Source organism: Berghia stephanieae, chromosome 1 (assembly GCF_034508935.2).
Source record: "Berghia stephanieae isolate SIO BIC M18660-M18661 chromosome 1, UCSD_Bste_1.3, whole genome shotgun sequence".
NCBI lineage: Eukaryota > Metazoa > Mollusca > Gastropoda > Nudibranchia > Aeolidiidae > Berghia > Berghia stephanieae.
In genome coordinates, this window is record NC_088360.1 from 29005593 (window position 1) to 29031276 (window position 25684).

The following is a 25684-nucleotide window of genomic DNA, read 5'->3' on the forward strand; positions in this document are numbered from 1 at the left end:
TTTGAATTTGATTATACAATTTTATTTCTATTCAACCAAAATATCAAAAACAAATTGTGACCCAATGTCTAAATCAAGTATGATGTCCACGGGTCTTAAGATGATGGAAATTGAAATAATAATCTACCTATGAAATTTGATTGAAATCTATAGTCTTTATTGTACACAATGAAAATAGTACTTACTGACACAAATGCCTACCCTCACTGTGTAAATCTCTGCTGCAGAACTTAACATAGTCTGGTTTCCCACCTCTGAAGAACGGGGTCCAGGGACCAGAGGCTCCAGCAGGGAGAAGCTAAATCCCTCTGAGGGAGACCAGGAGAGCCTTCGCCACCCTGCTAAAAATGGATTTTTACAATTCTAAGGGTTCAAAAATAGCCATTCCTGCTTCTAAAAATATAATTTTAAAATCAACACACGCACTACCAAAATATAAAATAGCCAACAGTACACACTAATACTATTGGTTTATTAGAGGTAGTACAAATATCTTGGTCAATGATCTCCTCCCACCCTTACAACACGATTTTTCCTTCTTTTTTTTTTTTCGGGACAAAAAAACCCCAATAAAAACGTCTGTATTTTATTTTACGTGACAATAGTTACATTTTGACAAAAGTTCTTGACTACTCTGGAGAGACTGGGACGGGAGGCATGCCTGATTACTTTAATATATGTGGCTATGTGGTCTACTGGTATGACACTCGCTTTCGGTTTGGAAGGTTCTGGGTTCGAGAATCACTCAGCGCATAGATGAGTCCTTGGAAAAGGGTCTTTACTCACATTCCCTCATCGTACTCAGGTATAAAATGAGTACCTGGCTGTTAACAGCGTTGTCTCTGTCCGAAAATAAATTTGTAATATCACCTAACAGGCGAATGTCCCGCCCTACATGTTAAATGTTGCTGTTGGCCAGGGACCCCTTGTAAAGCGCTTTGAGCACGTTTAGAGGATATTTCGCTATATTAGAGCTGAATTTAGAATTTAGAATATGAATGAAAAACTCAAATTTAAAATGTAATATAAAATTCAATTTTTGGCACCTCGATTAATCGTGGACAAAATCAGATTGACCCATGAGTCACAAGACATTAAATCCTGATGAGACACAATGCAGAAATCCTCAGCCGTATCAAGAAACGGCATCTATAGAAAAAAAGTCGTCATCAGCGTGCGCAGCGTGGAACTTTCTCTTGATGTTGGCATTAACATTCTCCAACTTGGATCCCATACGGGCTGATGTCTGGTACAAGGAATAAAAAAACAAAAAAACAGCAAGTATTGAATGGAGTAAATGGGAAGATGATGTCATCTACAAAACACAAAGGTTACTTCTAATTCTCTCTTATCCCCTGTATTCATCCAACGCCATTACGCTCATAAAGTTAGAAGTACTTTTGAGTCATTTGGCCCATAGAGCCGGAGTTTATCCCAGTTTAGTATGAAATGGACAATAGAAATTGCTTGTTACCTTTGGATACTTCTCATCCTCCCTTATCCCCTGTATTCATCCAACGCCATTATGCTCATAAAGTAAGTAGTCCTTCTGAGTCATTTGGCCCATGGAGCCGGAGTTTATCCCAGTTTATTATGAAATGGACTAAAGAAATTGCTTGTTACCTTTCGGATAGGATACTAGTTTATGACAAAGTAACAAATTTCTTTATCGCTATTAACGATCTATCGCGGCAACAAAAAGAACTTAGGATCAGGATACAAAACACGAAAGACTCGGAAGAAATAATAAACCTGAAAACGGAACGAAACAAAATACTGCATTCAATTCGATCACTTACAATAAAACACAGAAACGAGGAATTAGACAAAAAAGTGGAAGACATAGAAAAGTCCAAAAATAACGCATCGTCTATGTTCAAAGCGACGAAATCTCTGAACGAAAACATTCGAGAACCCAAAAACTACAGGATAAATTTGGCAAACAACAACAAATCCCACCGATATCTTGACATTGTAACTGACCACTTCCAGCAGAAATTTCACAAACAAGTCTCACAAATATCGCCCTTCTCAGGAAACCCTAGAGACCTAAACAACCGCATCACAACAACTGAAGTTAGAAATAGCATAAAGTGCCTAAACAATAACAGATCCCCAGGCGAAGATGAAATTCCCGCTGAATTGCTGAAATGCGGTATCCTCTCCCTGGATCTGAGCATTGCAAACATAATGAACAAAACATTCTAAACACACAAAGACTGGGACATAAACAGCGGTGTCCTAATTACAATACAAAAACCAGGAAAAACGAAAGGACCCGTAAACAACCTGCGCCCAATAACATTACTGAATACCATAAGAAAAACACTGTCAACTATTGTCCTCAACAGAATTAGACCGAAAATAGAAAAAAAACAAACCGGATGGAAATTGGTTAAAAAGCTGGAAAGAAATAAAAATCCATTTCAAAAAGCCAAAAACTGGGTTGAGCCAGAAATCTTGCACCATGCACTGTGCACATGAGGTGAATTCTCTAACAGGGCCCTCCATGAATCCCTCAGACCATTCTAAATATCCCGGGTTGACTCATCTAATATTCTTTGTGCAGGTTTCTTGTATTCCTCATCTTCAATTGCGGCTATGTGGTCTAGTGGTATGACACTCGCTTTCGGATCGGAAGGTCTTGGGTTTGAGCCTCGCGCTTGACGCATGGTTGAGTCCTTGGAAAAGGCTCTTTACTCACATTCTCTCACCGTACTCAGGTGTAAAATGAGTAACTGGCCGTTAACAGCGTTGTCTCTGTGCGAAAAAAAATGTATTATCGCCTAACAGGCGTCATGTCTCGTTCTACATGTTACGTGTTGCTGTTGGTCAGGGCCCCTTGTAAAGCACTTTGAGCACATTTAGTGGATATTGTGCTATATAAAAAAGCTCTATTTTTTAAATTTTTTTTTCAATTTAAAGCCAAAATCTCAAAGTGAGTGAGTAAAAAATAAAACATCTAAAAATATAATTATCTCATATATAGACATAGAACAAGATACCTCAATTTTCCACAGCAAATCCACATCCCATTTGTGGGCCACGAAAGATGTGACACATCCAGCATGTGTGGTCCCCATCCTGCCTACCCGGCCCACTCGATGAACGTAGTCAGACATGAATGAGGGGAAGTCGTAATTTATCACGTGATGAACCTTTATCAATTAACACAAAACAACAACAACAACAACAACAAAATTAATTTTAAAATATAAATCAAAGTAAATAAGAATTTTTTTTTTTTTTTTTGATGAAATATTTTCAAAGTCCTTAAAATGTTGAAAACTACTGACAATGAGATAAATAAATAATTTTTTAAAAAACAAAAACCGTCCCTTTCCCACCTCCTTAAAAAAAAAAATTAAATAAAAAGATAAAAAAAAAAGAAATTCAGATACAAACCTTCGTCAGAAAATATAGCTATTAACATAAAATATAAACAAACACACATGCATACATACACACACATATACAAACAAACACATTCACATACAGACACTGTCACACATACATACATTGGTGGTGTCCAAGCCACGAGATGCGATGTCAGTCGCCACCATGACGTCACAGTAACCCTCCTTAAATTGACCAAAAATTCCTTCTCTCTCCTGAGGAATTAAATGAAAATGATGATGATGAGGATAATAATATAATAAATAATAATAATAATTATTATTATATCCACTAAAAATACTCAAAGCGTTTTACAAGGGGTACCTAGCTGACAGCAAGACTTAACATGTATGACGAGACATGACGCCTGTTATACGATATAATTTTTTCTGACAGGGACAATGCTGTAATGACCCCCAGATACTCAACATACACCTGAGTATGGTAAGAGAATGTGAATAAAGAGCCTTTGCCAAGAAATCAATTATGCGCGGTTGAGGGCAAGACTCAAACCCAGGACCTTCCGATTAAAAAAATTGTATAAAATCTGCAGTGATGGGCAATCCGCCTTTTGCAGATAAAGATGTTGAACTTTAACTTGAAAAGCCATGGAAATTGACATTTTTTCGTGATCATCTTGGAAAATTACCATTTTTTTTTCAAAAGAGAACGACTCAAAACTTATGGAAATTAGTGGCATTAAAAAAATTTTCAGGACAAAAAAACAAAAAAACAAAACCAAACAAACAATTTTTTTTTTCTTCAATATATCAGTAAAAGCTTGTGAAAACATTTTAGATAAATGCCTTAACTAAAATCTTTCTAAATTTCAAGGCTCTGAATAATGAATAAAAATATTAAAAAATCAAGTGAAGGGGAAGTTAATTTTTATATATAATCAAACTATAACAACATGAGAAACAGAAGTTAAAGATGAAATAGGAAGTTTAATCCTGTCTTCAGATTTGGGAGATTTGAAGTATTGGATAAACACATATTTTGATATCTTATACCATCTTTAAGGGCATAGTCCAAGCTTCCCAATGAATTTAAACATGAAAGTGCTGATTTCAAGGACTACTGTTACTAAGGGATTAATTTTAGTCTTGAACATTTTTTTATGGGCTTGAGATTGACCAACATTTTGAATATGCGTGAAACTCAGTAATGGAAAAAAAAATGGTCACATTATTTACTGGTATAAATTTTGGTGCCAAAATTGATTCTTTAAAAATTCCACTGCATGTCTCCATAATGAGAGCGCAGGTAATGATGCAATGGTTAATTTGATTTTTGACGAGGCATGTGTCGTGGATTCTTTTCGAGATATGGTCGAAGTGACAATTCCATTCGGATGAGAAATTATAAGATAGGGGTAACACAATCTGTTTCACCTGCCGACATGACTACACATATGTAACATTAAATATAGTAAATGTAGTAAAGAAGGGAAAATAAATTTTAGACACGAATAAAAGAATGCTTGTATTGGTATCCATCCATCTAGTCAGCTGATCCTGCGTAGGACGTTGCTTCCCAAACTTTCTTGCGAAACAGATTACGGTTTTCCGCCAGTCTACTTGCTTGAGTTGTTGTCATTCCCAGCCATTCACATATATCTTGTTCCCAGCTTCTTGTTGGTCTACCTCTTCCTCTCTTGCCGTCTACCCTTGTTTGCAGAATGTGCTTTTCTAATGATTTGTGGCAAGTCGTATGGCCAAAAGAGTTCAGTTTCAATTTCTTTACAGTTTGTATTGGTATAGACCACTGCAAAAGATATGTCTAGTATTGATAGATTGTGCCGAATGGAGGCCGTAGGCGGAATTGGTTAATTGAAACACTGCTTAATTAGAAAGTTTTTTGCACAACAGTACTGTTCAAATTAAGCGGCTTGCACTGTAATATATAAGGCACTACACACAACCTCACCTTAGCTGTAAGTTCTCCATTCATTATCAAACAGCTGATGCCACAGGTCCGTAACAATTTTTTCAGAAAAAAACATGTTTGGCTATTCTTAGCAAAGATGAGGCACACCTCTTGTTTGTCTAAACTTTTCTTCAACAAAGGAATCAATTTTTCTGAAAAATAAAAAGAAAACATTTCAAAATTTTCGCAGTTTCAATTATTAGGGGCAAAGTGGCAAAGTGATTAAGACATTGCACTATGACTTAGGGGGTCCCAGGTTTGAGCTCTTATTTATATTCCTTGGGCAAGAAAGATTATCATTCTCACATTTCTCAAATAGACAAAATAAGCGATTCCTGTTGACATCAGAAATTTATATTGATGAATTACATAAATTCTTTTTTGGAATGCTGCCAAATGAAAGGGTTGATTTTTTTTATTAAAAAAAAATTAATATTGATGAACAAGATATACTGAAAAATTAAATAAATAACTTTCAACTATCACCTTTACTGCCTTAAGGCCTTTCGCTTCCTAATTATCCAGTTGAAATGCCCTGGCTGCCTCTATTCATTTATGGCAACTACTTCCACATTTCAGCATCTTTTACAGTGGATGCGAATGTCAGAGGATCTTCCTTTGATTTTAGTTCTTGTTGAGTTTACGTCTCTATTTAGGACAGCAAAAATTGATGTGGGTCGTCTGCCTTTATATTTGTTGTGTCCATTAGGGGATTTTTTTTTAATGCATTCGTGGATTTATTACTTACCTGCTTACTTAAAAATACCCACAGTGCCTAGCCACCACAATGATAAGATAAAATTTCAGCTTAAGTTTATTAACAGAGATGGATGGTGTGGACGTTTTGGGTCTCCTCCTTATCGAAGGACAGGACAGTGATGCGGGCTAACTTTGTAAAAAAAATCTGCAAGTTAAAACCGCCTGAACATTGTTTCCAAATATCTTATCACAATTATGTTTGCTATGCAACAGAGTAGTTATTTCTAAAGGCACAGTTAGGGAAAATTAAATGGCAGAGGTAAGAAAATATAGGTAAAAAATTAAAAATTAAAAATTCCCCTCTCCCACTAATACAAAAAAAAACAAACAAACAATACCCCCCTCCACCCCCCTCTGTAAAATCCCCATCCACGCCACGATTGTCAATAAGAAACAAAATACAAGTTAGTGATAGTCATAAAGAGTATAGAAATTCTATACATTCTATACAAACCTGGTTTACTGTCAGGGTTGATACGATGAAAGGTTTGTGGAACATGAGGCATCAAGAGGTGAAGGTGATCTGTGGTCACTTTGGTCATTGTGTCCACCTGTCGATGATGATGATGATGATGATGATGATGATGATGATGATGATGATGACGATGATGATAATGATGATTTACAACAATGATGGTGATGTTAACGATTAAAACAATGACGAAGATGTTAATGATGATTATAATGATTATGGTCATGACAACAAACCCCAAAACTATAATGCATGATTCCGCTAATTCCTCACGACTTTATGCAGTGGCAATGGATCTGACTTGCTTTGATCTTAAGATGAAGCTCAAGAGTTAAATCCTTATTACAGTAAAACTTTGGGAAATTGGTTTTAACATGCATCTCTCCTTACCACATCATAAACATATTAAAATCTGGTATCAAACAAGTCTTTATATAAAGAATTGTAGACGTCTAAAAATGTTGCACTTGTCCTCATTGACAGCGTCATATTTTCGACTCTGAGCGCTACTTCAATCGCCTCACATCAGGCTGACCACCTGATACCCGATACCCTTGCTCTCGGGAAAAACGTAATTGACCGTGATGACTGTGATGCAATTCTTTGCTTTGAAAACTCCTCTTTTGCCCCCTTCCCCCCACCAAACCTTCAGAACGATTCATTTTATTTTCATTATTCATGTTATCACCAAGTTCAGATTTGTTTCTGTGTAATTTTTATTGTTTCTTGGTTTTCAACTTGGAAAATAATATTAGTTAAAATACGACTGCTTATCGCTCTTGGAATGATAGCAAATTTGATGTGAGTGATGTGATTAATTTAATTAATAACTCTGGTTTGGATCCATGAAGTTTTAATTTTTTTCATGATTCCCTATTTTGAAGTCTTTGTCTTTAATATAAGTTTTAGAATAAGTTCGCGATATGAGCGATTTAGGGATAAATGTTAAATATTCACATTTGTGCTCAAATGTATTATCTCAATGTGTTCTCGGGGGAGGTGGGTAGGGGGGCCTGTGTCAGGCTTGGAATGCGAAATGCTATCATGGACAATTTGGTATAGGGTGTTCAGTTAAAAGTTGTGTGAATTTAGCTTTGATTTCCCCAGCCAAGTCAATTGTTAATAAATTGCATGTGTGTTTGCATGTTTCTTCCACAACAGCTTCTAATAAGGCCCCTCTGACTTCCGCAGTCAAATACTTGTGACAGTGGTTGCCGACAAAGGCCCGACTATGATAGGCTTGGGGTGTTATCTTGTGTCTGGCTAAAATCGCATCCAGACTCGAGCAGATTGGGCCAGATCTTGAACTGAGGGTTTCAAATCCTAATGCATTATAACTTCTTTTCAATTTTTTTTGTACGCTAGTTCGAATCTATGTCTGTCCCTTTCTGTACGACTAAGGATCAAGCACGTTTTTGTGTTTTTCAGTTGTTTTTTCAAATCCCATCTATGACGCCAATTCTTTCCAAATATTTTCAAACTCAGCGCTCAGAGTCGAAAATATGACGCTGTGCTGTCGACAGAACCCAGTTACACAAGACACAAGAAAACATCGATAATTATCTCCACTTTTTAGAACACACTTCACAAACATGATCATTCCAAAACAACACATACTGGAGCACCATTGCGTTCCATTCATGGCCAGATTTGGGTTTGGTCTTGGGCTCCATGGAGAGCAAGGCACTGAAGCCAGTCACCAAATCATAGGAAAATTGGACAAAAGAATGTGTGGTGTTAAAAGTGACACTAAAAAAATCAAGCTCATCATGGAAGCAAATATTCTCCATACGCAACCAAGGAAAGTCACCAAAGAGAGCGAAAAAAAAGTAATAAGGAAAATTCTCAATTATCTTTTAAAATAAAACAAACAAACTGATGCGCACATTTTGATAAAGTTAACTATTATGTTTAAAATTTCATATTTGTATTATTGAAAATTATTTGTATAAAGTAAGATTTTATAAGATTGACAATTCCAAGATTATTGTGAAGCTAGCTTCAGTAAACCTCTATGCAGACTTTTTAAAAATTCAGTAATGGAATATAGATAACTACTTCAAGAGCATTTTTTGGATTAACTATGAACTTCGCAAGAGAAATTGAGGTGTGAGTTATAATTATAATAGTTTTAAGAGTAATATAAAACAAAAAAATCAGATGTCCACGGATTCATTGTCTTGTAATCGACACTTTAATTGAAAAGTGTTAATGATAATCAGTTTAAAAAATGACCTACATTTGTTTCGTTCTAACTATCATTCCATCATTCATAGATTAATGAAACTTGTCATGTCACAACCATACATCATTACTAACAGTTTCCACCCTACATGCTTTCAATGGCATGTTTTGATTTAACGGGAATGCCCAACTGTTGATTGCATACAATTACTATAACATGCATGTCCAGCAAGGGCGCCGTTCGTTTTCTCGCCGAAACTGGTGAGTCATCACCTGGCACATCTGGCATCGCTTAACCGCGGTAGGGCTGTGGGGAGGCCGCGGTATTAAAGTATCGCAATTTGGACACTGTGCATTGAGAAATTTATATTGTGAAGGGGGAGGCAGCATAGTACAGCGGTATGGCCTTTTAAACTTATCTGAAAGCTACCAAGTTCGACCACCCACTGTGTTGTGTGGTCTTGATCAAAACACCTCATCATAGTACACTTTGCGGTGCTGCACTTCAATTAATGTTCTAAATTTGTACAGCCATCTTTGAACCTAAAGCATTACTGACAGATCTGATGACATTGCATTCTTATCATTGGTTTCAATTATTTCATGCAATTTTCATAATATTTTTATTTCCTTTTGTGAACAAAAATTCAAGAGATATCTGACCCCCCAGCTTTGACATTCTTTGATTGGAGTGAGCAACCTGAAAGCAAAAAGTATTTCATATACTGTTCACTAGTGTTGCTGAAACTGGCAAATAGAGGAAACTTGAATTCCTATTTTCCTATTGCAGACTGAAAAAAAAAAATTATTACATTTAATAGTTAGGCTCAATTTCTTATTTCAATTTCAATTTCCGAGAGAATAATATTTAAAAAGAAAAGAAAAGAAAAAAAAAAGGAAAAATACTCACAGGAATGAAGTGTCCGACAGCATTGTCGAGATCCCTGGGTAACGTAGCGCTGACCAGACCTAGTTGTACGCCACCCAGGTAAGGACTGCTGTGTTCTGTGGCAAATTCGGATACAGATACCTGATTGGCACAAAAGTCATATTTAGCACTGTTTCAATTTATTGCTACAATCATGGTATATATATATATTTCATAAGGGTTTTAAAAACATTAGGGGGTTGCAATAGCTCAGTTGGTACAACATTCGCTTGACACACAAAAGGACCAAGATTGATCCGGGTGAAGTCCATTGTGCGGCTATGTGGTCTAGTGGTATGACACTCGCTTTCGGATCAGAAGGTCCTGGGTTTGAGCCTTGCGCTCAGCGCATAGTTGAGTCCTTGGAAAATGCTCTTTACTCACATTCTCTCACCATACTCAGGTGTAAAATGAGTACCTGGGCGTTAACAGCGTTGTCTTTGTCAGAAAAATTGTAATATCGCCTAATAGGCGGCATGTCTCGTCCTACATGTTAAATGTTGCTGTTGACCAGGGACCCCTTGTAAAGCGCTTTGAGCACATTTAGTGGATATTGCGCTATATAAAGCTCAATTTTTATATGACCCTCCTTGTCCACCTAACGGTGATTGGGTAGCTTGGTCTGTTTGAGCTGGTGGAAAGTACTTTGTGATACACTAGTGTTCTATCCAGATGATAGCAAGCAATGGCTATTGTCCATTTCACACTATTGAAACCGGGATAAACTTCAGCTTCATGGGCCTAATAGCTCTGAAAAACTAATTTATGACATTATTTAAGTGCAATATCCACTGTATCAACAAAACAAGAACTGGGTCGACAACATTAAAGAATGGACAAGGATAGACAGTCCCACTCTCATCCACACAGTGAATTGTGCTCAATAACTGTTGGGACAGGCTCTCATCTCTCCTCTATGGACAACTTAGTCGAGAGACAAGAGGTGAAGTGAGGTGGAGTGATCTGATAAATGTTCTCAAACTTCCTTACAAATATAGAATGAAACAAAATCCCTATAACAATTGGGTATTTTTTTTCTACAGAGAAAACGCTGTTACCTGCCTCTTACACGTGTATAACAATGATGACACGTCACTAAGCATGTCATCATATTTCTATACGGTGGTTGGTTTATTTCATAATTCAGACTTGAGAAAATGCAATTTTCATAAATTTGTGCAGGATGAACAATTAAAATCACTCAATAATAATAATAATAATAATAATAATAATAATAATAATAATAATAATAATAATAATAATAATAATAATAATAATAATAATAATAATATAACATCCAAAAAAATGGAAATTCGTTTACAGATGTGGCATGCATAAAAATGTATAAACACAAAGTTGAGAATCTATGGCGACAATGTATACATATATATTTATGTGCAAATCCATTCATAACTTCCAACAACCATTACAGACAACATACCTGTAAACTATGAAAGACGTCGTGTATCTGCCCGAGGAAAGAATCATCCAGCAAAGTGTCTGCCTCGTCAATAATGAGGGATTGAAGGTTTGATCTTCTCAGACATTCTGCCATAGATTGGAATAGGGAGGGATGGGGGAGGGGGGGGGTAGGGAGGTTTATGAAAAAATCGAAACATACACACATGCAAGGGTTATTAGTATTAGATAAATATATAGGTGCGTTATCTCCTTAGTTTCCCGTTTTGAAACATTGAAGATCGTCTAATTTGGTAGATAGCATTAGTCTCAAATCAGAATTTTCAAAAAGCAGGAACATTTTGTGGGTTTTTTTTTGTTTTTGTTGTTGATGGAATGCGCATTTTATCAGAAATAAATTGATATAGATAAGGCCCTTGCAATCAGGCTAAATTACCTATTTACACTATTCGCAATGGTTTTTGAAGATTCCAAGACACTACTAAGAGCCTGGACCTCTGACTCTGATAAAATTATCGGTTGTCACAGCATGAGGCTATGTGGTCTAGTGGAATGACACTCTCTTTCGGATCAGAAGGTCCTGGGTTCGAGCCTCTCACTCGGCGCATAGTTGAGTCCTTGGAAAAGGCTCTTTACTAACATTCTCTCACTTTACTTAAGTGTAAAATGAGTACCTGGCCGTTAACAGCAGTGTCTTTGTCCGAAAAATTGTAATATCGCCTTACAGGCGGCATGTCTCGTCCTATATGTTAAATGTTTCTGTTGACCAGGGACCCCTTGTAAAGCGCTTTGAGCACATTTAGTGGATATTGCGCTATATAAAGCTCAATTTTATTTATTTATTATTATTTATGAGACTTGAAATAGCAGAAACTTGAGACCCATGATATAGACTCTCTTTCCTTTTTATTAACATGTATTGGCCTCAGGATGAACTTGTATTAAGATTCTATTTAAAACTAATAATTATGATTTGAATAAAATTCTACTTTGCATTTGTAAATTCCCTTTGAAATTGACGAATACGCTTCTGGAGGCAGTGGACTATAAAAAGTATCAAACATCAAAGGGGCAGCGTGGCTCAGTGGTACGGTCTTTGCTTCCTACCCGAAAGGTACCGAGTTCAATCAGCCGCTGCTGCGCATGTGGCCTTGAGCAAGTCACCTCGCCCTAGCTCACTTTGCGGCGCTGCTCTGCGGCTGACGCCTAGGTTATTCCAGTCTTCCCTTGGAATAGACCCTAAAGACAAATTTTCCCTTGGGGATGAATAAAGGGAATTTTTTTTTTTTAAAAGATATATAAGCTTCAACAAAGAACAAAAAGCTTTTAAAACTCAAAACTTTTCTTAATCCAACAACAAAAACTGAAAAGAAAATTATTTGGGTGTTTTTCGGTTTGTTTTTTCTTTGACTGAAAATGGACTTTGGGTGTGAAATGTTCAATGTTAAGTATTTTGTTTTTTATTAGAAGCAGTTGTTTTCAATTTTCTTCAATCCTTTTATACATGCGAATCCACTGTATAAATCATTAGACTTACTTGATCGAAGCATTTTGTTTAAAATGCCAGGAGTCGTAATGAGAATATCCATAGGGCAATCCGTAAATTGCTTCAGATCACTCTGCAAAGAAATGAACGTTTTTAACATGTCCATAAGAGACAGAAAGAGGTTGTTTTAGAGGAAGTCACTGTATCTAAATGACTCCTACAACCCCCTCTTATAACAAGCTTGAACATGCAGTTGCCGTTACGTTCTTTAAAGACTAGTAATAATAATGATAATAACAATAATAATAACAATAACAACAACAACAACAACAACAATAATAATAATAATAATAATAATAATAATAATAATAATAATAATAATAATAATAATAATAATAATAATAATAATAATAATAATATACAGAACAACAACAATGATGAAACCTTGTAATGCGCTGTAACTTCAATAATATTTAAAGTTCTCTTTATTCAAATCAGATTTTTTAAAAAGGGGTTTTACGTGGGCAGTCTTGTAAATGTCTGGTTTTTGAGTAGTTTTTAGGCCCATAGAGCCAGTTTATCCCAGTTTCTATTGTGTGAAATGGACAATAGCAATTGTTTGCGACCCTTTGGATAGAACACTAGTCTATTGCAAAGTATTTTCTGTCAGTTCTAACAGACCCAGCTACCAAATCACTGCTTGGTGACAGAACAGTCTGAAAAAAATATCTGACACGTATAATATAAAAATTAGTGAATGAAAAAAACTCAAAAATGCTACACTGAATTTTTGAGTTAATTCAGCTCTTCTGCTTTTCCTAACTCTGTACCTCATTCCTCATACTACTTTTTATATTTTTTGCTCAAAGCCTATTTTAGATAATTCAACATAGTTTAATAAAAATAAATGGGAATCCAGTCCTATCTATAAGATGTGCACAAAATAAAACAAAGCATACACAACTCAAAAATTTTTTTTTAAAAATTTATTTAATTAATTTAAAAAAAAAAAAGAAAGAAGGAAAATAAATATCCTGAAACTAATTCTAATATTTAACCAAACCTCAACCCCCCCCCCCCCCCCCGCCCCCGTCCCAATAATTCAATTGTCTTTACCTTTTTTAAGGTTCCACCTACCACACACTGTGGTATCACATCAGTTGATGATGTCAAAGACTGAGCTACAGCCTGAAGAAACATGTTTCAAAAATAATATGAGGTTAATGAAAACAAAGCATCAGACAGAGAAGAAAAATAAAGAAAAGAAAATTTAACCCCCCCCCCCCCCCCCCCCCAAAAAAAGAAAAAAAAAAAACGACCTGACAGGTCAACTAATCTGTTCACAGCTAAAAAGTTTCTTCTTGTTTTTCCTAAGGCGATTGATGACGATTTGTTTATAAGAGAGCTGTTCGTATTTGTTTTTAGGAGATTTACATCACTCGTGACATTATTAGGTCATTTCAGCGCCAGCAAAAAGGAAGATGATGCAGGAAAAGGTGTAGATATGAAGTTAAAAGCACAAAAAAACAAAACAAAGTAAGACAAAGGGTAGTGGTTTGAATAAGGAACAGAAGATTCCATGAGCAATCCACATATCTACCTATTTTGACAATACCTAAAAGTCCCATCCAGGTACAAGCAACGGATCCCGCTATGAGGGATAAACTCATATACAAACACCAATATATTCAAAACCAATAACTATAAAAATTCATAACAAAAAGTTGATATTCAGGGAAAAAATATCTTCTTTCAAAAACAGGAAAAGTGGTACCTCAAAATCGGGAACCTCTCCAATCAGGAAATCTGGCAAAAGGGGACAAAATCACAAGGAACAGAATTTTCTCTATATAATTTATCCCTCTAATTGGGACAAGGTCTCTGGTTAATCAGGAAAAAATTATTCTCAGCTCAAAATATTGGAAAAAAATGCAAACCGAGAGCAGAAACGCACAATTGAGAGTTCTCACTTCAAAGAACGTCACGAATAGAATAGTACAACAAATTTGTTTTAAGGGTGAGATGCAGTCTGTGTCTTTTGTCCTTTGAGGTGTGAAACATTTTTCATACATTTACAGTCAAATTCTAAGATGATGGGACTATGTTTTGACCCAAGTCTGTGCAGGCATGACATTCTCTTACTTCATCATGTGTGAGACTGATATCACAAGTAAACAGGTATGGGCAGAGCGAAAGTTTTGTATGGACATTTGACGGAGCAGTGTTTCGTTAAAGGTTTTTGACAACCACGTGCATCCAGTTGACATCGCTTTGGGTGCACACATCATATTTATTGGAATAAAAATGTGTGCAGAAATTCACAAATACACAAAAATGACCATACTATGGTTTTCATGGCCAATTGGCTTGGCTGGGTAAAAAGTGTATAAAACGCATTTGCTCTTGTCAAACAACAATAACTACAATTAAATAAACAGCCTATTAAATGTGTTGCAAGATGTTGAAGAATTTGTTTTCGAATGTGCCACGCAAAACAGAAAAAACAAAAACAAAAAGGAGAGAGAGCTGGTTTTGGTTGTAGAAGGGTTATGAGCCCAATACATTCCATATTTGGTTCTCTTTTTTTTTTTTAAACTGTTATATTCATTTTTGTACATTACTTTCAATAGTCCATAACTTTTATTAGCTTATCAATCATGTTCAAAATAAATAATAAATAAATAACTGAGCTTTTATATAGCGCAATATCCACTAAACGTGCTCAAAGCGCTTTACAAGGGGTCCCTGGTCAACAGCAACATTTAACATGTAGGACAGGACATGACGCCTGTTAGGCGATGGTATAAATTTTCGGACAAAGACAACGCTGTTAACGGCCAGGTACTCATTTTACACCTGAGTACGGTGAGAGAATGTGAGTAAAGAGCCTTTTCCAAGGACTCAACTATGTGCCAAGCGCGAGGCTCGAACCCAGGACCTTGCGATCCGATAGCGAGTGTCATACCACTAGACCACATAGCCGCACACAGTCTACACAATCTACTTACCAAGACTTGTTCGGATAATTCCCTGGTAGGACTGATAATAACAGAGTGAGGATTTCCTTTGGTGAAATTATTATCAACACTGACACTATTACAGCTGAGTCTCTGCTTTCCAACCGTCCTCTTTTGAAGTGAAATTCTCTCCACCGTAGGTACGAGATAAGACAATGTTTTTCCTGATCCTAAAAACACAACAAAATAATAAAATATTGATAGCAATTAACTATAGTAAAAAGTAAAAGGTTACGCAATATTAAAATTTCTTTAAAATTTTGCCCTTCCGTGTTGTACCATTAGATGCCATTACTTAGACCTTCCACGAAGGAATGTAGATAATACATCAAACAAACTTCTGATGTCAACAGGAATCACCAATCTAGTGCAAAGTAACCAGATTGGGGTTAACAGTATTGCCAATAAAAAAAAATACGAAAGTACCTAAAGCAGGGCTCGAACCTGGGAACTTCCAGGTCACAGTGCAAAGCCTTAACTACATGGCTACTTCAGACCCCAAGATTTATTAACTCTTTTTAAAATCCAATAATGGAAATTTACAATGTGTGTTTCTGTCATTGTTAAAGATAAAAAATATTAAACAATAAATTAGACAAAGAAAACTGCTACTAGTAAATTTATGCTGTAATGAAAAGAAGTATGCAGATATGTTTATCTTTTCATGATCATGACCTTTTTATGTGTATGCGTCCATGTGTATGTGTTGTATGTGTGTATGTGATTTTATGTGGTAGTAAAATGAATCATGCATGTATTATTTTCTATTTATCTCTTAATTCAGTTTTTCCTTAATACAATCTCAAAAGATTTTTTAAGAAGAACAAATCTATATATATATATGTATATATAATTATAATTATAATTATACACGTAATAAAGTGCAAGTTAATAAGCCTTGTCATTAAAAAAAATAAAAAAAATACAAAAGACAACATACACACACACCCACACACACACACACACACACACACACACACACACACCTGAAACACCAAAGCAAGCATTACAGTCTATATAAATATTGATATATATCTATATTCAAATTCAAACTGACCTGTCTCTGCTGCACAAAGTGTGTTGTCCCCTCTGAGGAGTGTTGGAATGGCAAGTCGCTGAGAATTGAATAAGATATTTCTAAATATGTATCAAAAAATTAAATAACCCTATCTCTGATGTATTATTTGAAAATATGAAAAGATGACACGTGGAATAATATAAAATGAAAGCCATTTTCAATGATGTTCTCTATGTCAGAGAATGGCTTCCGATCATAATCAATCACCATCAGTTTTTTCATGTAACACAACTAGCGGGAATCAATAGATGTTCAGTGTTCTGTGTCTGCTTGTAACAATGTCAAGCCAAATTAATAACAAGATGAGCAACAAAGATTACAAAACTCTAGCTCGCCCCAGTGTTGTGTTCTTGAGACAGGCATTTTAATCACATTGTCATACTCGACTGGCTCTGTTTCAGGCATGACATGGATCTTATTAAAGTGCTAGAAAAAAAAAAGAAGAGAATCTAACATTAGATTTATACTGTGAGAAAAAGAAATTTGGTTCTATATGACCTGCTTTAGAAATATATGAGGCATTTCGAACAACATTGAACATAATGATAATAAACCATAGAAATATGCATCGTTGCTTACACTACACTTGTTTATCAATTTATTTTTATATTTATTTGAGAGACCTTACCTGTATATGAGTGGGTCTGTCACAGCCCATATCATAAAGCCTCTTGCATAGCTGCTCATTTAAACCAAGGTCATCAAATGTGACGTCATGCTGAACGCTTGGATTCTGTGAATGATATCATAATTGTCTTCTCACACCTTGATGTGCCATTGAAATAAAATGACTTGAATGTAACTTTCTTAAGATCATTCTAGTTACCGAATATTCCTTAACACACTACATAAAAGACATGTTTTCTATATTTCACATGTTTAAGACTATGTTTGTGTAGAAATTTGGGATGATTCACGTACAATATAATTACTATGATAATCAATACTCAGCAAGGTTTGATTTGATCAAGATAAGTAGACCTGTAAATGAGCTCTATAAAAATTGACTGAAACTCTTCGACAAACTGAAGATTCAATTATTTCTAAAAAAATAAGGGCATCATTGGAGATGAGAGTGATAAATACAATACATTAAAATAGTGGGTGTTATTTCTTACTGGAAGTATGACTGCCATAATTTGATGTAGAAGGAATGCTAAATAAGCATGTCATTCATATAGGTAAAGATGACTTCATCAAAGTCATATTCCTGTCCCTGGAATTTTTCTGACATAGTCAGAAAAATAATCACCATTATCATCTTTAACTTCTAGCCATGACCAATTGAATTTATTCCTCACATCTTTATCGATGCTTGACAAGTCTGAATTGCAATCCATGAACAGCTCAGCCATTGTGAGAACATTAGAATAATGTAGCAATGAGCAAACTTGATTTTCAATCAGTTAATGACAGAAAAAAAAAAACTTAAATAAATATGACTTCTGGCCAATACACTGAATTATTAAGTAGAAGTGAATTATCATGAAGAAACTTCGGCAGACATAGCGGAAAAATCCAAAGAATCAAAATGAGCAAAGCAATGGCAGAAAACGTCCTGATTTGCACGGGAATTAATTAGGCTGCTTACCATTGTTCCTTATAATCAGGTACCCAAATGGTGATGAAATGGTCAACCAGTTTGTTTACAACGTGAGGCAATTGAAATGAGCTTATAGCAATCTATCCTATCTAACTTTCGAATTAAAGGTGTTATCATAACATAACATGTGGTATAGGGCAAAATAGGATAAGATCCTTTGAATGCCCTTAATATTAATTAGTAATGCCATAAATCTATTGAGAAATATTACAATAACGATACATGTGGTAAAGATAGTATTTCAACTTAAATGTACTCATGTGGTGTACAAACATATATCTTTAACCGTGACATGCAAAGCGCACACACAACCACACACACACACACACACACACACACACACACACACACATACACACGCGTATAGAAGATAACCATAATAATATAATAATGCATAATATATACATACAAGATTGAAAGCCATGTCAACAGCAGAGCAAACAAGTATTATTCGTCATATATAAATCTCCCATCATATAATTCCCTGTCTACTAACACCTTGAAATAATCCATAGATTTTGCATTCTTTGTTTCAAATTTCAAACTGTTCCATTTCTGAACAATACGAATACCGAACCAGTTTTGTCTTATGTTTGTTTTGCATCTAGAGACAAAAATCTTAAACTTGTCCCCTCTAGTAAAAGTAATATTAGAATATGAAAAAAAATCAGAAAAGTCTATCCTATCCAGACCATGTACCAATCTATAAACCTGAATTAAATCCCCACGAATTCTTCTATATTTCAAACTGGGTAAGTCAAGAAATTCTAACCTTTCCTTATAAGATAAATACTGTATTGTATAAATTTTTTTGGTAGCTCTCCTCTGTACACTTTCAATACTAATAGATTGTCTTTTATATAATGGGCTCCAGATGCAATTTCCGTATTCTAGAATTGGTCGAACGAGCGATTTATACAAATATAAAAATGTGGTTTTATCAAGACTTATAAAGGTTCTATATATTATTCCCATCATTTTGTTTGCACGGCTTACACAATTATCAATATGTAAATCAAAATTCAAATGTGAATCAAAAGTAACTCCCACATCCTTTTCATAAGGCACAACGGAAAGAAGATTTGACATAGAAGTATCGGTAAAATAATTATGACATGGATTATTTTTTCCTATATGTAATACTTTACATTTCGAAACATTAAAATCCAAATGCCATGTTGTAGACCATTTGAAAAGTGAAAATATATCATTTTGTAGAATGTTATGATGTTCAGTTGTACTATAGATCTTTGTATCGTCTGCAAACAGTTTGCAGGCTGAATTTATGCCACATGGTAAATCATTTATATATAAAAGAAATAAAAGTGGTCCCAATACGCTTCCTTGGGGTACACCGCTAATTACATTCTTAAAATCCGACCCCACACCATTGACAATGACCCTTTGTATTCGATTATTAAGAAAGTCTTTAATCCAGTTAAAGATATTCCCTTTAAATCCATATGTTTTTAGTTTAATGAATAATCTCTCATGAGGTACAGAATCAAAAGCCTTGCAGAAATCAAGATAAACAACATCAATGCATTGATCACGATCAATTAACTTGGTAAAATCCTCCATCACCTGTAAAAGTTGAGTAATGCATGATCTCTTTGATCTAAAACCATGCTGGTTATCGTTTAGCATCGTGTGACTTTCAAGAAAGTCCATTATTCGGTCTTTCAAGATAGACTCCATAACCTTACAGAGTATGCATGTTAAGCTGATGGGCCTATAGTTTGCAGCATCTAGTTTGCTTCCCTTTTTATGAATGGCAGTAACATTGGCTTGTTTCCATTCAATGGGTAAGGTACCAGATTCAAGAGACTTATTATATATTGTTGATAGCGGCTGTGATATTTCAAAGGCCACTTCTTTCAGTAAACGGGGATGAAGGGAATCGGGTCCCATGCTTTTAGTCACGTCTAAATTCAACAATTTTGCAAGTATGTCTTCTTGTGTAATATAAAAATCGGGGACGTTTAATTGATTTGTAACATTGAACGTTGGTATATTTGTAGTGTCTTCTTGAACAAACACAGATGAAAAATAATTATTTAAAACATTAGCTATATCTATATCCGAAGTAACCTTGGTACCATCATCTTTCAGTAAAACACTAACACCTGGTTTTCTTTTCAACTTTCTGTTTACGTATCTCCAAAAGCCTTTCGGACTACTCTTACATTCGTGTGCCAATGTACATTCATACGTTTTCACAGCATTTTGAATCGTGTGTTTGGTATTATTTCTAACCTTGACTATAATTATGAAAATTATCTGTTGTAGGATACTTTTTGAATTTCTTATACAATTTATGTTTCTTATTAATTGTACGTTTAACGTTTTTTGTCAACCACAATGGTTTATTAGAACTAAATTTTTTGTTACATCTTAATGGAATGTGTTTAGATTCTATACATTTTAGTTTGTTTTTAAAAAAACAACCACGCTTTATTCACACCGTAGCCTTCAAGAGTATCCCAATTCACGGCATTTAGGTCTTCTCTACAAGAGTTGTAATTACCTTTGAAATAATCAAAATAAACATGTGAAGGATGTTTGGCGGATGAAAGATTTAACGATATAAGAAGTGAGTCATGATCACTTTTACCCACCGAAGGCAAATGGTCAATGTTATTAATCCAATAATCATCGTTACATATTACCAAGTCGAGTATATTACTAGTTTGGTTCAGTCGGTGTCTCGTAGCCTGTGTCACCAGCTGAATAAAGAAAGCATCCCTAATTGCCTCGACAAATAGATAGTCGGGAAAAGTTAGACATGGTTCTGTCCATTTAATGTTAGGAAAATTATAATCTCCGACAATGATCACGCAATCAAATTTCATTCTACCTACTGACTGTAAGGTTTCTTTTATATCCCTAATGAAAGTTAATTTGTCTGAATTATGAGACCTATATATATTTCCTACAAGTATGTGTAAATTATTATATTCAAAATCACACCATACACTTTCACTAATTATAGGATGATCAAAAGAGAATATATTGGCATTAACACAATCCAAAACATAGATAGCAACACCCCGACTTGGGTAATCATTCAAAAATAAGTTATACCCATCGATAAAAAATTCAATTTCTAAATCAATCTCAAGTTTAATTTTTGGCATAATTTCAGTAAGACATATTATTATGGGATTATGTTTCTGTATCATACATGTTAATTCTGATCGTTTGTTAAGCAAGCTATCGACATTAGAATATAATACAACAAAATCATAATTTGACAAAGGAAGATGAAAAGGCACATTTGTTGAGGTGTCACTATCAGGTGTTCCAGACAGGTCTGTGATAAGTCATTGGTCGGAGTTTTGTCGTGTCGATTTAAGGCGTCTTGAATGAAATTCTCTTCCCCCGGGACTGTAATAGGTTTTGCGTTGGGTTTGGTGGTGGTCTATCTGGCGTTGTGATGGTAGAGGGGTTGTTGACGTGATGCACATTTGGTCTTCAGTCTGTTTAATTGTACGAATTCGAGGGCTGGGCGTGTCGGCGCCAGTTGATTGTATTTGGGCATCGAGGGGACTGTCTGGATCCAACCTCAGTCTCACACCATAGATGGTTACTGCCATGACTTGTCCGTTCATTGACCATGCCGAGTCAATTCTTTCGTCATTTTTTGCTGCTTTGAGCAGATTGAAATTCTTCTGCGTTAAGTCTTCAAATATTGAAATGCCCGAGCCTTTTAACTTTTTTCTGGCCTTGAGCACCATATCACGATCCAATCGCCTGACAAATTTGATAATTATTGGCCTGGGTCGATTTGTTTTCGTTCTCCCAGTACGGTGTAAAGTGTCAATTCCGGTGATGTCAATTTGAGTTTCTAATCTATTTAATAAATCCAGAACGAGTAAGAGGCAGTCATCGGTGGTTTCGTTTGTTTTTTCTTGGATTCCAAAAATGCGGAGGGAATTTCTCCTCGAATAGGTTTCTAATTCGTTGTTTCGTTTTTCGGTCATTTCAACTTGTTTTTTTAGATTTATGTTGATCATTTTCATTTCCATTATTTCATCTTTATTTTGTTGTAATTCATGTTTTAATTCCATGTTTTCTTGTCTTAGTTGGATAATTAGGTCTTTGAGGTCTTTCATTTCGTTTTTTATGGTATTTTGTAACGTTTGAAGTAAGTCTTGGTTGTCGAGCTCTTTAGAAGGGGTAGATTGGGGGGAAGGGATATTTTCGAAATTATCCGAGTTTCTTTTTTTGCGTCCTTTCGGCATCTTGCCCAAATTGGGATGACGTAATTTGATGTTATTATGACAATGAAAAAAAAACAAAAAAAAACGCAACCGTTAGATATGCAATGAAAATCAATCAATACACTTATATGGACGTTTTTTAAAGTTGAAACGAATATGACTATAGAAAACAAATACGAAAATGAATATATTAAACAAACTCTCATCTCCTGATCCTCATCTTTGCAACGTAAAATACATCAAATTCCATAACAAAACAGTATTGAAAAGAAGACGTCCGCCATCTTGATAACCGGAAATCGTTATCATCTACTAGAGATGTTAATGGTGTCTACATAACACACTTCCGACAATCGCGTTTTACTTTTTTATACTTTTAAACCCAGCTTGTAAATGTGGTCAATTTTGGCTTAGATGAAACAGTGAAATTTATCGCTCGGTGGCTCAGTTAAAATTCCGTTGGGATCACGACAGATTGGAAAGTGAAAAAATAATCTAACGAAGGCTGTGTGAAATAACACTGGGATGTGTTCAGTCGCGCCAATTAGCCTTGGCAATATATCCATCGTTATTATAAACGGCTCCCATGAGCTATGCATAGCGTTATGGAACACTCCTAATTACTTTACAGTCATTCGACTACGATTTGTGAATTATCTATTTCTTTCTTCACTTCTTTCTTTCTTTCTTTCCTTTTTTTAAAATTTTTGAATTTGACAAATTGACTGATTTCAGTTAATTGACTGAGAATTTACAGGTCTAAGATAAGATAAGACAAGATAAGATAAACTTTATCAATCCAAACGGGGATTATACTATGTTTTGTAGATGGCATGCTTCTTCTAAAAATATTACTCATGCACACATATACATACATTAAAGAAAAAACAATACTACTGTGAAATTTAAAAAAAAAAAACAACAAAAAATAACAACAACAAAAAAACAACAATCATCAAAAATAAAATGTTTATTTTCAGCCATACCACCACATGACCAATACTTCAATAAAAAAATTATTGGTAAACTCACGTCTGCATGAGGCATTAATGTAAAAATGTCTCCATTTCTTTTGCGGTTTTTCCATCCACAACTCACAAGCTTGAAAAAGTCTTCATTTTTGTTGAACATTTGATTACGATAAAAATTGTAATCTTTTCTAGCACATGAGATGACTAGAGGTCCTTTGACTCGTGGCATTGATTCTCTTCTTTGGCTTCTTCTTTTCTCCTTCATTTTTTCCAGTTTCTGAATCATTTTTTGAGGGGTTTTGATAACGGGAAGATCACACAATCCTTTGGCACATGGTGGAGCCTGTTAAAATATATAGAATAGAAATATGATCAAGACTTTTAAAATATTATACATTCAGTTATTATTTAAACTTTAAAAAAATAATTCAAAAATAAAGATACAATAATTTGAAGATTTTGATTGAGAAAATATAGCCATACAAATCAAAATAAAAAGTAGTGAAACAGAAAGAAAAAAGCAACATACAATTAAATACGCACCAAAGCATGTGGTCTCTGTGGCTTTGTCGTCTAATAAAAGAAAAAAATTATTTTTTAAAATTGAGCTTTTATATTGCGCAAATCCAAAAAATGTGCTCAAAGTGCTTTACAGGGGGTCCCTGGTCAACAGCAACATTTAACATGTAGGACGGGACATGACGCCTGTTAAGCGATATTACAATTTTTTCGGACAGAGACAACGCTGTTAATGGTCAGGTACTAATTTTACACCTGAGTACGGTGAGAGAATGTGAGTAAAGAGCCTTCTCCGAGGACTCAACTATGTGCCGACTATACAATGACTATACTAGCACCTACGAAGAGTTATTAACAAAGGCTAAAGTGATCCCCCTTGAAACCAAGTGAATCATGGCAACAGAAACGTTGACAATTCTTCATAAATTATCCCCAAAAATGTCTCGAAAATTTAGTAACTTTCAAAGAAACAAAATATAATTTTAGGCACACCAATACTGTAAATGTCCCAAACATCAAAACAACCCATTTCTGTAAACAGTCCTTTCGTTATACTGCTGCAGTTTTGTGGAATAATCTGCCAGAGCACATGAGAATGGAGACAAATTTGAATAGGTTTGAGAAACTCTTATCTTATGACAAAGTCAAAGGTGGCAGCTTCTCAGACTAATTCAGATCTGTTTTCTGTTCTCGTAAGTATATTTGATATTCATAATTAATAAAACTGCAAGACATAAATTGTTATGTAAAATTTATAGTATTTAATTTATATGCAAAGTATTTTTTTAAAAATTCTTATGTCGGTGAAAAGCCAAAGGGCTTACTGATTTTAAAAGAAAATATAGACCTTATTGTTCTTATACGTTGATTCCATTGTTGAGCTATTGAGCTTTTTTTTTATATAGCGCAATATCCACTAAATGTGCTCAAAACGCTTTACAAGGGGTCCCTGGTCAACAGCAACATTTAACATGTAGGACGGGACATGACGCCTGCTAGGCGATATTATAATTTTTCGGATAGAGACAACGCTGTTAACGTCCAGATACTCATTTTACACCTGAGTACGATGAGAGAATGTGAGTAAAGGGCCTTTTCCAAGGACTCAACTATGCGCCGAGCTCGAGGCTCGAACCCAGCCCCCCCCCCTATCAATCTCTCTCTCTCTCTTAAGAACCTCAGTATATGTCAACCTTAGACTTAGAGACTTAGCCCATCGGGAAAAGAAGAAAAAAAATTAATTAAAAACTGGAGTCCTTTCCTTTCACTTCACTTTCGAGAGGTCATCGATCAAACTTACAATTGGATTTGGACCAGGATTAGATGAACTCAATGATCGAAGGAAGTTAGCCTGTAAAACATGAAAAGAACAGAATCGGCTTGTCGACAAGGACATCTTTGATTACAGTATTCATCGACGAGAAAGGAGGCATATAATGTTAACAACTAATCTAATTCTAAAACAAACATCGAAAAACACGGCTGTGCGATAAGCAAGATCTACTTTCGTTTTCTCCGCCCGAAAACATACTTTCGATATCTTAGAAATGTCAGTTACTTTAGCTAGGTAAAGCCTTTTATTTATTAAATTATATTTTAGGTTATAAGTTTCATCAATAATTTTGATAGTGTGTATTATGTGAAATTTTGATAATTATTAGTCAAATATTTTATTTTTATGTCAAATTTCTAATAATTAT

The 25684-nt window shown here is 35.0% G+C and overlaps 1 protein-coding gene across 1 annotated transcript; it reads right to left on the bottom strand.

Annotated features, from left to right (window-relative positions):
- On the bottom strand, positions 1–25522 carry LOC144971331 (putative ATP-dependent RNA helicase DDX28). Its single transcript, XM_078912024.1, has 14 exons — positions 25285–25522; positions 23527–23808; positions 17297–17401; positions 16648–16705; positions 15582–15760; positions 13690–13761; positions 12625–12706; positions 11110–11216; positions 9651–9770; positions 6539–6635; positions 5326–5477; positions 3519–3611; positions 3006–3158; positions 1–1246 (listed from the first exon to the last, which is right to left on the bottom strand). The coding sequence occupies exons 1-14, from the start codon at positions 25378–25380 to the stop codon at positions 1136–1138; spliced, it is 1707 nt and encodes a 568-aa protein (XP_078768150.1). The 5' UTR covers positions 25381–25522; the 3' UTR covers positions 1–1135.
- Between the last annotated feature and the right edge of the window lie 162 nt (positions 25523–25684).